Source organism: Dama dama, chromosome 23 (genome assembly GCF_033118175.1).
Source record: "Dama dama isolate Ldn47 chromosome 23, ASM3311817v1, whole genome shotgun sequence".
Taxonomy (NCBI): domain Eukaryota; kingdom Metazoa; phylum Chordata; class Mammalia; order Artiodactyla; family Cervidae; genus Dama; species Dama dama.
Genome location: NC_083703.1, coordinates 58,127,817 through 58,141,607, shown reverse-complemented (window position 1 = coordinate 58,141,607; position 13,791 = coordinate 58,127,817). Strand labels below are relative to the sequence as shown.

Here is a 13,791-nt window from a genome sequence, read left to right as displayed (position 1 = left end):
GATGTTGACATTTCAGCATTCCTTGGATTCATGTGGTTTGAGTTTTTCTGTTGAAATCAAGGGCAAATGATGTTTTTTATTCCCTTTTTAAAGTTGACTTCTTTTTTACCTCTTGATTTCCTTGCCCGTGACACATTTAAGCACGGTTGTCAGTAGATGAGACTTTTACCCAGTTTTCACAGTAAATTTGGGGCAGCAACATCGTTTCCTGAATAAAATAGTCTCGACAGTCAGATGTGCAGTGTAGGTGTGCCTTCTGATATTAAATATGAATGGGTGAGCATAAGTGTATCTCTTTCAGAAAGATTCACCCCTCCCCCATCAGAGGAGTGGTTTTTAAAGTAATAACTAACCCTGGGCATTTGTTTTGATTTGTGATTGTCTGCTAAGGAAGACCAAGATTTTGTGGTTGTGGCCTTCCTTTTGCAGATAAGAAGGAAAGGTTCAGGGGGTGGAGGGTGGGGTAATCATTCAGGGGCATCTGAGTGCCCCTGTGGTGATGATGGCAGAGCTGGTAGTGGAAGCCAGGTGTCTGTCCTGATCCAGTGGCTCTTTGGTGACACCAACTGCCTCAGCAAGGAGGTCAAACCAGTCAGTCTTAAAGGAAATCAACCCTGAATATTCATTGGAAGGACTGTTGCTGAAACTCCAATACTTTGGCCACCTGATGTGAAGAGCTGACTCATTGGAAAAGACCCTGATGCTGGGAAAGATTGAGGGCAGGAGGAGAAGGGGACGACAGAGGGAGTCGGATGGCATCTGTGAACATGAATTTGAGCAAATTCTGGGAGATGGTGAAGGACAGGGAAGCTTGGCATGCTGCAGTTCATGGGGTTGCAGAGTCGGGTATGACTTAGTGACTGGACAGCAACTGCCTCAGCAGTGTCGGGATGGCTCCGCTTACAAATAAATATGAAACAAAATACCTTGGCTCTTAGAGTATCATGTACTTGGGGAAAAAAGCAGTTGAATAACAAAATGTCCTTGTGTTTGCAGGCCTTACTTCTAATGAGACAAGATTATGCTTACACATGAGAAAGGGCTCCTTTGTTTTTATTTGGTGTACGTTGGCCTCAGTACTTGAGGTGCACCTGGGTGAAGCCTGATTTCATTGCCTTTCCAGGACAGCTTCACCTGTCGGCAAAGGAGGCCAGCCTCCACTTGCTGGGGTTTTCTGTGCTGAGGTGCCACTGTATTGTTTATTAGACAGTTGTGTCTTGGGGCAGAAAGCATTGTACTTTTTCAAGGGTCCTCTTATAACACAGCCATGTGATGGCATCTAGGTGAGAACGTGGAGTTCCAGGTTCCTTCAACTGGGAGCCTCTCCTCAGAAGGAGGAGGAGGACGCCAGCAGTGGGCAGTGCAGAGGGTTCAAGGCCAGCTTCCCTTCTGTGGGCGTGCGTGGCTGAGCTGGATTGCACCCACTCTACTCAGAGATGAGTAGACCTGGGTGCAGAAACCCAAGAGGAAACCCACGCCCTGCTGTTGAGCCTGTTGGCCGGTCTTTGGCCAAAACTCCAACCTCTGAGCGTTGTAGTTTTCTCATTTGTAAGATGGAGGGAATGGTATTCACGTCAGAGTGTTTTACCAGTGCTGCAGAATTTTAACTGGAAGTGTGGTGCAAGAGTGGGGTTGCATTTTCCTCCACTAACTTTGACAAAGACTGGCTGGTTTCTTTTGAAGGTGGGTTGTACATAATCTGAATTGCAGTTTTAGAAATACATCAGTTTGATGCGTTTTACTAATTTATGGAATTTTTCTAATTCTAATTTAAGAAATGTTTGTTTTTCTTCTTTACGTAATATGCATTTGTTTATAGTGAAAAGTCACTAGTAGATTTTCAAATATGAAAAGGAGGTCATCAGGTCAACTGAAAATAACTAGCAATGTTGCCCTGTCTACACAGAATGTCGCAACGTACCGTACAGGAAGTTGTTCTTTCCCCCATTTCTGAAAATCCTAATAGCAACTAGGAAAGGTTATAAATCATTCTTAGAGAAGGGGGGCAAGCCGGGAGAGAAAGAGGAGGAAGAAGATGGTATCTGGAGCTGGCCAGAGAGACTGTGGTTTTGAAGGCTTGCAGGTCAGGGTTTTTATGGGGGAAAGAGACATTCTAGCTGTCTGATGTCTTTGAAGACATACCCTGTGAGCCTTTTCTCCGCCGTCAGCTTAATCTGATACTTGGGACCTCACATTCTGTGTCAAAAGTCTCAGCTCTGACCTGTTTTATTTTCTTCAGAAAATGGTACGTTGCATACTGGGGTCCTTAAACAGAACAAATCCCCGTGTCATAAACTTGGGTGGTGAAGTTACAATTGGAAACCGGTATGAACTGAGCTTTAAGTGCCATAGCTGGAAACTTATGGACTTCCCAGCGGGCTGTTGTGGGGTCTAGTCACCTGAGTCTCTGAGTGAGTCATTCTCTTTGCCCTTTAGATGAGGGTAGGTCCTCCTTTCATCTCTTTCTGATTGCCCCGTCAGGGTCTTGTCTGCTGGATGAGGCAGTGCAGTGGGTGGGAGGGTGCTGGGTGCTTTGTGTTTGCATTAATTGGCCCAGAATGCCATGGTTTTGGCCCCTTGCTCCTTGATACACACCATCTACTAGAGATGGTTTTGAATTATTCAAACCTGGACCTCAGCAAAATAGGCACACTTAAATGGAGATTGGAGAAGAGGAGATTGGATTTTTTCCCCCAGAGATTTTAAATGCAAGGAAAATAGAACTTTTTGAATTAATGAATTGTTTGAAGCAGTGGGGGGTCTCTCCATTTGTTCTAGCTTTACAAAATTAAATCTGTTTTCTGAACTGTCTGGTGGGGAAATATTTTTAAGGTAGATAATTTCTGAAAATGTCTTTGTGGTAAGCTGTTAGTGGTTGTAGGGTTTTTTTGTTTTTTTTTTTTTTAATACTGCAGTTTAATAATGAGGGAGTTTTCCATTAATATTCCAAACCATGTTTGCCAGCAGATACAGCAGGTGAAGTGGTAAAATTATGGGCCCATCAAAAATACTTACGCTTCCTGTAAAATGATATTAAGTTTAATATTTTTATAACCTTCACTGAATTCTAATTTCACTAAAGTAGCAAGCGTGCTTCCATTTGCAGTTCAATTATGCACATTGGTTGCCTATGTACCAAGCAAATTAGAAATTTGAAATATCTGGTTGGGGGGGTGGGCCTTGGAAAGAGTCGTTAAAGATACCACTATTTAGGTATAGATACACTTTACTAAGTGTACCCTGGGAATCGAAAGTGGATTAAAGACAAACAGGCACAAATCTTCTGGTGTCTGAATCTGTATTTTAAATTCAAAGAATTCAGGAACAACGTTCATTCCTGACATATAGCCCTTTTCAGCACTTACTTCAATCACATTTAAAGCACAGAGTTCTTCCAGTAAAATCCTGAGGACAGAGAATGAATATCAGCAGCTCTTCTTGGATGGAATCACTGGTCAATTAATGTAATTGGGTAGGATCGCAATTGATAATTAATCCTTCTAAGATTTTGCTGACTCAGTTTAGTGGAGCCGCCCGCTTGCCCTGAACAAGCCAACCTTGGGCGGCAGCTTTTAGGTGATTAGCACCAGAGTCTAAGCCCACTGCCCTTACAGAAGGAAGTCAGGCATCCGTCTGTCAAGTGCTGATAGCGGGAGCTGTATTTGGGGGATTCGGGCATCTTAACAGCATCATTCTTCGTGTGATCGTCTGCTTTGGAAGTCTCTGATAAGCGAAACCTTGTTATAGATGGTTTTCATGAATCAGGCTTATTACTCTCAGATAAGAACAACTCAGAGTCGTTCTTACAAGATGTCTTTAATCTTTTTCCCCGAGTTGAAATTCTTTTTTAAAAAGAGGGGGGTAGATTACCAATAAAAATTTAGCTTAATTGTGCTTTTCATGGTTTCTTTAAAAGTTTAATTTTAAAGTTTTTTAAGAAGAATCCCATGTTTCACTTTTTATGAGTTTAACACAGTTTCCTTATTCTTTCCATTTTAAAAGATCATGGTCAAGAGGGTTTATCCAAGTACATTCAGTCCACCTCACTTAGACAAAAGTAATTTCAGCTCTTACAGCGTGGCCAAGGAGCAGAAACCAAGCACAACTTGGGAGCAGCCAAGAGCCATTTTCCTGTCACTGGTGGCAGCTCCCTGCACGTTGATACACCTGGGCTTCTAACCTTAACTCTCCTGTTTATACTCTTACTTTAGACTCTTTATTAACCTGTTCTGATGTCCAGCCCATCACAAGCCAGAATGAAAGGGAAGAGCTGTGAGAGGTGGCCACAGTGAAGGCCTGGACAGGAACACCCCAGAGGACAAGTATGGGAGAGATAACAGGGGTCTGAAATTAACCCCAGCCTCAGGACAGACCCTTCTCCCTGCACAGTGGCCCTTGCATGTGGTTCAGATTAAGACAGATGTATTGTGAGTTGATAATCAGAACATGAGAGTGCTCAGGAAAGGCTATGTGGGATTCCATTATAAAGCATTAATGGAGATAGGAGAGTGTGTTGGAATTTTGAAAATAGATGTGCATTTTAAAAGATATTTATGAAAGAGAATGAGTGAGCCATGTTCTTAGGCATGTATATGACGCACTCTTCATTTCCAGCAGTATTGGGGTACATTTGTACTGTAAACAGGGCACAAATAAGTTAATCAGACTCTGAGGAGTTTATCATCTAAGATGAGCTATACTGAACCGGAAGATCCTTTAGAGAATGCAAAGACAATTCACGTCAACTAATTTATAAGTAGATAAGATTAATTACCCACTAGACTCATAGTTCTATCCATGGGTCCCTGAATAGGCATAAGTCCAGGAAATTAGTCTTGTTTTTAACATTTTGAGCATCCTGAAGGAAACGATAAATTTATTCCTGATAAGGGCACCTCGTCTAACTAAAATGTCTGATTCCTTTGCTTTAGGCTAGAATTCTGTCACCTCATTGTGGTAACACTGGTTATTGTAAGCTGTTGGCAGAGTTCTGGTTTGTCTCTGATCGGTTTCCAAGAAAGTGGAGCAGTGACTTCATTATGACGTTGTAAATGCAGTTTGGTAGAGGACAGTTTGACAGAGGCATAAAAGCGAAGAGATAGTGAGAGGACAGTGGTGATAAGAAGTTTAGAAACCACTGTCTTAAACCAGGAGATGAAGAGTGAGCATGGGAAAGGTGAGCCTGTGGGAGAGCTCTGTACGGGTGGTGTCCGCTGACAGAGTAAATCCCCAGTAAGGACGAGAGGATGAGACGGCCTTTGGGGGGTGCTTTCAGCCTGCCTTCTCCGGGCATGGTTCCTGGACCAGCAGCAGCTGGGGACAGGTCTGAAAGACGTGTTCTCAACCCCACCCCAGACTTGTGCAGTCAGAAACTGGAGGTGGGACCCTGCCACCTGTGTTTTAACACGAACTCCAGGTGGGTCTACTGCAAGCTGGAGTTGGAGACCCCCTCGTTACAGAGTCAGACTAGTAGAAGGTTCAGAGTCAGTGGAAGCCCGAGAAGGAGTGACATACTGAGAAGCGAGTGGGGCAGGTGGACCACGAGGGATGTGCTCGCCACCTGAGGCCACCGTGGTAAGAGGGGCCGTGGAGAACACCTGGGGGTGTGGGCATGGCCAGCACCCTGCGCCTGCCTGTTGGACCAGCAGCGTGACCAATTGTTGGATCATATCAGGAAACTGAGAGAACGAGACTGTGGGCGTGAATTGACTGTCTTTTACTTGGGAAATAGGTTTTTTTGGTTTGAGGAATATCGAGCTGGTGAACCGGGTACTTGGGGGAGATGGGATATGTGGGTTACAGGGGCTCTGTAGAGAACTTGTCTGAGAGAAATTGGGAGGAGGTGGGAGATCTAGTCGGAGAAACTTGGATGTTGGAGGAGGCCTGCACTGAGATGGTGGTCATGTGAACAAGGAGAGAGGCACGTTAAAGATAAAATTCTGAGATTAAAAAATAATAATAAAGCAGGTGCCAAGGTGCCTGTTAAGCTTTTGTTCATTTGCTCAGTTGCCATTATAATGCAGATGAAAGTGATCTGTGACTTGCCCGGGTTCTCATAAGCTTTTATGCAGCATTTAATCAAGTCATTTCTCCGAGGTGTGTGCACTTGTGTGTGTTAAGTAGTGTATATTCTGCATGTCTTCTGAAGAAAGTCCGATCTTATTGATCTAGTGTTTTATGACTGTGAAAGCCCTTTCCCAACAGGATCCCACTTTTGCAACCTGCATTCAGCTGACATTGTATCACAAAGCATTAGTGCTGGTGAGTGGTGACCTGGTCTCCAGGCCGTCTCCTGGTAACGGGCTTCTTTTTAATGTAGTATCAGCGATACATTTTAAAAGTAGGATAGATGGTTCATTTAAGAGGGTTTTATCATCAGTGTCTCTGGAATTCAAGTGAAATAAATTAAGTTAATGGGGAGCTCTTTTATAGCCTGTCATGGAAAAAAGTACATAATTTCTGTCACAATTTGCATGTATGGAGCTGAGAGAACAAACGATTAACAACATTTATTCTGTCATGTTCTCGTAAAGTTCCAGCTAATAGGGTATAGCAAATTGAACTTGACATGACATGATAGTGGCTGAGAAATACAGACTTCTGGGCACGAGTTGGGGGCAGCACGATGCAGATGCTGAGGTCCAGGAGCCTTCCTGAAGTTTCAGGAAGTCTGGGTGCCACCTGGCCTCCTCACTCTTGCTCGCTGATCGGGGAGCCCACAGGAAGGGAGAGCTGGTAGGTGGCAGACACCTTGTTTTCCACCTGCTGCTCTAGGCAGGAGAGTCGCTGCAGGGAGGGAGGGGCCGAGCACCCGTCTCACACCCTGCGCTTCCTGAGGGTCACCAGTGGCCACCGTTCTCACTCACAGTTGGAAGTTTTCTCCTTGCCAGCCTTAAGGGTGCACTGGGCATCTGTGCGTCTATGTTACGAGTCCCTGCCCTTTACAGAGGGTATTTGACCGGCCCCTCTGCCTTCTCCAGTGCTCCTGTAAGGTGGGTTAGTTGCCACCAGTACCCACTTTGTGTGCTCGGAGGTCTCTGTGTAAGTTCTGTCTTCTTGAGGTCCTTCTAACTCTGCGCATGGCGACTTGGCAGGCTGTGCGCTTTAGGCCTGGAGTTGGGCTGATGACATCTGTGAGTTCTGAGGGTGGCAGGGGTATAAGACGGTGACACCTGCAGAGGGGAGCACGCTGCGGCAAGGTGGTTTGGTTAGCCGAGCACAGGGTGCCTCAGTCTCCTCCTCTCAGGGACAGGTGTGTGTGCAGGTGTGCACACGGGGCTCAAAACTTGGTGTGTGTGAACTGCTTTCTCTTTTGAATGGCACATTCTCCCAAGAGGGGACTGTAGGAAGCCACCAGTGCCTTCCCTTGAATTAGCAACCAGATAATTTTCCTCCTGGAGGGGCCTGAGAGGCACCCTGATATAGAATGATGGTAGCAGACCTTCTGGTCTCAGGGCCCCTTTTGTATATGCTTATAAATTAAAGACTAAAAAATACAGGTTTTTTTTTTTTTTTGGTTTGTGGGTAGTATCAATATTTGTCGTATTGCAAATTAAACTGAGAAATTTAAAAAGTATTCTTTCATAACAACTTTAATAAATACAATTCACACATTTTTAGTGAAAGATAACTTTGCAAAAAATTATGGCATCATTTGATACGTTTTGCAAATTTCCTTAATTTCTGACTTGATAGAAGACGACAGGCTGGATTCTCTCAGTTGCTTTTGCATTTCGGTCTGTCACAGTATGTTATTTCAGTGAATGTATATAAAGTAAAACCACCTTTACCACTGATATGTATTGTAATTGTAGGTATTCTTCTTTGATAATAGTATCAGCCAGAACTTGCCGAGCAACACTTTTTTTTCAAGTTCATCAGTACAGTGTAGACTCTGACACCATGCCAATAAACCATTTGAACTTTGTTTCACCAAGATGCATTGGTTTCACTCGCACTTGATGGCTTTGGTAGTATTATGCCAGCTGAGTTACACAGACCTTTCAGCTGTCGCCATATTTCATTATCCAGTATCAAAAACGTACTTTTGTTAACTCTCCTTACTGATCTCACTGGGGAAACTGTGAAGCTCATGGTAGCAGAGAGAGGTTTCCCAAGATTCTAAGTTTTTTTGAAAGCCTGGATTTTATCACCGACAACAGTTAAAAGTTGTTTTCCTTAACGGTGACCGGTTCACTTCATTCATTTTTAGGAAAATATCTGCCATATACCCAAGTGTGAATGACCATGGTTTTTCTGTCAGTGGTTCCATGAGAAAGTATCCAGTTTAGCTCACAACTCGGAATGGTTACACAAGTGCTTTTCCCAGGGCAGCAGAGATGCCACACTGCACGTGAGTGGCAGTGCTTGCCATCCGCTCGGGCACCAGCAGGTTCACCCACTGTTGCTTTTGTGCCCGTTACTGGAGGTAGCAATGCAGTGGAAAAGACATGTGATGTCTTGGTATCATCAGGACCAGCTTTGACTTTGTGGACCACCTGACGTGGGGGTGGGGGTGTCTCGTGGTCTGCGAGTAATGCTTGGAGGACTTGTGCCGTGGACGCAAAACCAGTGTGGAGTACTGGTCCATCAGTTAATACTGGCCATGGGGCCCAAGCAAGACTGCTTAGCCCTTCTAAGCCCTGTCTTCTCATCTAGAAAAGGAAGACGTGGCCATCTTTACGATTGTTGTGAAGACTGGTGGAAGAACTAAGGAAAATATGCCTTCTTTGGTGCCTGGTCCATACTACGTGCCAGTAAAAGTGGTTTTCCTTTTTCTCTTGGGACATTGTGAAGGCACTGGAGACAGGAGCATGGTGCGAGATGGAGAGATGAAAAGGGTCAGTTTACTGTAGGATGGGCCTGCAACCCACACGCCCTTCTTTCTGACTTGCAGGTCCTGGAGGAAAGGGGAAAAGAGTGGGAGGAAACAGCTGTTTATGTGGGGTTGTCTTAGGGTCTCTGGATGCAGCCGTTCTTTGTGTGTGACCCAGTGTTATTAAAGCTAAAGAGCCAACTTCTCTGAGAATTAGCAGTGTCTTCTGATTGCTATCACCTCCTGGGCCATCTTTACAGATAATCCTGGCTCAGCCTTAGAGGCCTCCACAGTGGAGGACTAGAAGCCATTCACAGCTGGGAAAGCAGAGCCTCAAGGACGAGGCAGTGTTTCTGCTAGACCTGTGCCCTACTGAAATCTAAGTGCAGTCTAAGACTAAGTTCTTTCCCATTCTGAAAAATACTAGAGTGTGATTTTGTCACAGCCAGGTGAGATATGAAATTCTCAAAACCTAATTCACTTTAATTTTTTTAAATGAACATTAATCTGATAGTAGTTGGGAGACTGTGACCCAACTCCAGTAAAGCTGACATTCCCTGTCCAGGCAGGATCACAGTGCGTGTGAAGACAGTGGCTTCTTTATCACATACATCTTCCTTACCGCAGTCTTAGAGGTGGAAAAAATGCAATGGAAATTCAGCTTTCAGAATAAAAGTCTGTGGTGTTAACCTGCTAGTCTGGCCATTTGTCAAGCCCCAGTATGTAGCAATGCTCCAGGAGAGCTCCTGCTAGCTCAGCGATGCCAGCAGCAGACTTGTCTCCATTTCAGGTCCCAGGCCACCAGCAAGAACCGCTTTTCCAGGATAGAGCCATGCCTTTACATCTGTAAGAATAAAATTTCAAGTGGAGTGGCCCTGTCCCTGTTTTAAATGACTTTGTGTTCTCTCTGCTGATGATTTCACTTTGAATATCAGATCCTCAGATTGAACATATTTATTTTATTGATAGACTTTCTCTGTCCCTGAGAGAGAAAGGACCCGTGCACCTGCATGACAGAAAGGGATGTTTGCGTTCCTCCTCCTCAGGCGTGAGATCTGTGATGGGGGATCTGGGGACATGACCCCACCTTGTGTCAGTATCCAGTGTGGATCCAGAAGGGGTGCTGAACTGCATGTTTTGCTGCTTACCAGCGTGGTGGCCTTGAGCAGGTCCCTCACCTTGTCGGGTCCTGGGTTCCTTTATAAACCAGGCTTAGGGCACGGCCGGTTGTCTGCTGCAGGGGTGGATGGCTGTGAGGCTTTAAGGACCCAGGAAGCTCTCAGTGGGCTCAAAGGCAGGAGAACACTGGTGAGTGGCCAGCACAGGAGGTGCTGGTGGGGACGGACAGAGATCCAGCCCTTTTGTGGCCCTGAACTTTGGCCCTCCAGTCAGACCCCTCTGTCATGGTATTGGGCAAGTTAGCTAACTTTTCTGTGCTTCAGTTTTTCCATCTGGAAGTAAGCATCAGAATACCTTCTGCAACACTCCCTGCCTCTGAAGGATTAACTGAAGTGATGGTAAAGCTGAAGGGCAGAGCCCAGCTTCTGGCCCCAGAGGGACTCTCAGTCCCGGGGAGCTCTTCTCTCATCAGGGCTACAGCAGGCTTTCCTTGTGTGTGAACAAGTTAGGTGTCAGGGAGCTCAACTAGATGTGTGGTTTCTCAAAGCTTTGTAGGAAACCTCGTGTTTTAAAGCAGCCATCATTCAGTGGGGTAGGGTGGTAGGTCCTGAGGAGGCTGGCCAGAATAGGACAGCCCCTCCTTCAGTGGGTGTGCTTGGTCCGGGGAGCCTTCAAGGGAGAGTCCTCTAGGTTCTTGAGAGAAAGGTTGTGAAAGCTGGTGGGGTCTTCTCCATGCTGTGAGGGTGCGGGTTGTGAGAATTCTCTAACATCCTTGGCAAAATTGTGTTTGAAGTGTGACCATGACAGTCTTGACATGGAGAATAGCACAGAGAGAAGCCTGAACTGCTCCTCAGATGTCGTGGACCGTCCTTAGTTCCTGAGGAGATCGTTGGCGGGTGCCTTCCTGAGCAGAACAGGCACAGGTGTCTGTGTCTGGTTGACCTGGATGGAAGGCCTGTGGCAGGAGTTTGGTCAGGTGTGCCGTGGTGGCAGATCAGGGGCTGCGAGTCTGAAGACCTGGGTCCTAAGCCCCGATCCTGGCTCTGCCACTGCATGCTGTTTGACCTCGGGCAAGTCCCTTCATGTCCCTGACCTCAGCTCTGAGACCCACAGGGTGGGGAAGAGGCTGCTCATCTCAAACTGCTCACTTTACCAGGGGCTTCATGAGGCTCAGAGAAGAGCATCCTGGTGAACTGCTTTACCACCAAAGTGCGAGTATTAACGTAACAAATGGCTGCCGGTAACCAAGCTCTGACCCTCCTAATGAAATATTTTCTTTCTCAGTGATGTTACAGCCTTTCGATTATGATCCCAATGAGAAAAGTAAACACAAGTTTATGGTTCAGTCTATGTTTGCTCCAACTGACACTTCTGATATGGAAGCAGTAGTAAGTACTGAATGCTTTTTTTTTTTCCCCCCCAGTAATTAAAAAAAAAAAAAGAATAGGTGCAGAATTGTGGGTGCATGCATTTCAAAATATGTCAGAATTGTTTTTAAAGGGGAATGGTGCTTTTCAGGAGGTTTGTACTTTGACTGCCTTTATGGGTTTCTAGAGCTTTGATTTTAACATTTTACGTAACTTTTAGAACACTCTTCTGACTTTTCTACTTGGTTTCCTTCAGCAGTCCCTTGTTCTGGTGGGTTGTGTCTTGAATGGTCTGAGGGTTCTCTCCCTTCACCCCCTTCCCTCCTCCTACAGAAAAGGGCAGTTTTTACTCTAGAAAATGCTTTCTGCCTCTTCTTCCCCATCCCCCAGAACCTTGAGGGATGTGGGAGAGTTGAATACTAAATATCCTTCAACCCTTTAGGCTTTTTTCCCCCTGCTTGGTTCTAGTAAGTGCAATTCTTTGTTTTTTTTGTTGTTGTATCCCTGCCCCCACCCAGATTCCTTCAGTTTTTCTACCCCTCCTCCCCTTAAATACATGTTCAACTCCATCTTTTAATTTTGGTGAAAATAAGTTGACTTCATTTTCATAAAATAAGTAATTGATACATTATAGTTGACCCCCCATTTCTTGGGTTTTGCTCGGTGGATGTGAAGTGCCGGCAGCAGCAGCATCTTATATGAAGGACTTGACCGCCCACGGATTTTGGTAGCCATGGGGACAGAGCCCCACCTGTATTGATTTTTCTGGAAGATGATTATAATGACAGTTCTACCCCCAGCTTTTTGCACGCGTGAATGAATCAGCAGGCATCCTGGTGCTGTGAGTGAGAGTCACAGTACACTGATAGACCCTTAATATCCACAGCACCAGGGAGGACAGACTGTCTAGTCCTCACAGTTTGGAAAAGAAGGGCAGGACTGCCTCAACATTTTCACAACTTTCCAGATCACCAGCTGAAACTTAAAGACTGGAGTCGTCAAAGGAATGCCTACAAATTCGAGTTAGCTAGGATTCACACTATGTTTTTTTTCTTCTCTTTCGAAGTTTTGTTTGAAGTACTGTTTCATGCACATCCTACCTTCAGGCCCCTGTGTGACCACACAGCCATTTCTCTCAGTCTTAGAAAAGCATAGCTGACCACCTTCATGCTTATGTAACTCCTGGGCAGGAAGTGAAGGGTAAACTAGACATTTGAGGTTTCAGAGAGACCAGCGATCTTAGGCTTTGTGTTAACATTCCTCCTCACGGAAATAATTACTGATACATTCACTACTTTCACTTCCTGGAACATGGTGTGTCTCTTCATGCTACTTTGTATGATCAAAAAAATGTATGGCAAATGCACAACGTGGACTCTCCAAGAATCTGTTCTGTTTGGCTTTGCTGCATGGCTTGGTGAAAGAGCATGGCCTTGGGTGTCTTGGGTGTGAGGCTGACTCTGCCTTTTACTAACATTGTGGCCTTGGGCAGTTTTCATTAACTCTCTTGAGGGTTTGGTTGTGTGTAAAATGGGGGAAAAAACCTAGTTCCCAGGGCTGCTGTGGGATTAAATGTGCTGTGTGTAGAGCACGTGGCAGAATATCTGGCAGCTGTCTTATCTGAGTGCTGCTATAGGCCAGGCCTCAGGGTACAATAAAAGTGAATTTTACTTTCTTTCATGATAATGTTCATAACAATTAAAAAATGAAATGTACTTCGTTGGAAATCTGGGATATATACAAACAAGCAAAAATAAAGCTATGTGACCTATAGTTTGTTTATACTAGACCCAACCACTGTTAGTGAGAGCCTGTTATTTCTTTACTTTAAAATATTATTCTTCATATTTTTGATGTACTCAAAGTTGAAAAAACAGTAGTGCCTACTCTTCTAACCTTTGCTAAGATTCACCTTTTAACAGTTTGCCACGTTTGCTTCTTTTCTGTCATAAACTTTGTTTTTTGCTGAGTTCCCTGACTGTAAGATGCACTGTTCATGAAACTTCACCATCCCTGTATGCATTGTAACAAGGGCAGGCTCTTTCATAGGCTCAGTCCTGTTAAGTAGCTTGTCACTCATGGCTGAGAGGCTTAACATTAATTCAGTAATGTGTTTAAGAGAGAAACCCATATTAGCCTTTCCCAGTTGTTCAAGAAATGACCTTTCGTTGTTCTTCTACTAGTGCACACTCATCCTGTTTACAGTCTAGACCAGGTGCCTTGTAGAATGTCCCACATTCTGGATTTATCTAATTATTCCCTCATGACTAAATTCAGGTTCGGTATTTTTGGTTTTTTGCAAGGCAGTGTCCTGTGTGCATCATACCCCTCCTTCGGTGACACCAGGTCTGATTACTTGGTTAGGGTGGTGACTGCTAGCTCTGTCCAGTGCAGAGCACGTTTGCCCCTGTGGTTAAGGGATGGGTGATCTGTGATACTCAGAGCAGTCAGATCCTCGAAGACCACTGAACTTCCTGCCTGCCAGCAGTC

General features: G+C 44.9%; 1 protein-coding gene across 2 annotated transcripts in view; it reads left to right on the top strand.

The window, feature by feature from the left end:
* VAPB (VAMP associated protein B and C) overlaps nucleotides 1–13,791 on the top strand; it is a 47,666-nt gene that overhangs the window by 26,753 nt on the left and 7,122 nt on the right. Inside the window, exon 3 of one of the 2 annotated variants that reach the window (XM_061126932.1) lies at nucleotides 11,219–11,322. The exons of the other annotated variant lie outside the window; for it this stretch is intronic. Coding sequence (XP_060982915.1) covers nucleotides 11,219–11,322 — 104 coding nt within the window. The remainder of the gene's footprint in view (nucleotides 1–11,218; nucleotides 11,323–13,791) is intronic. 2 annotated transcript variants of the gene reach the window in all.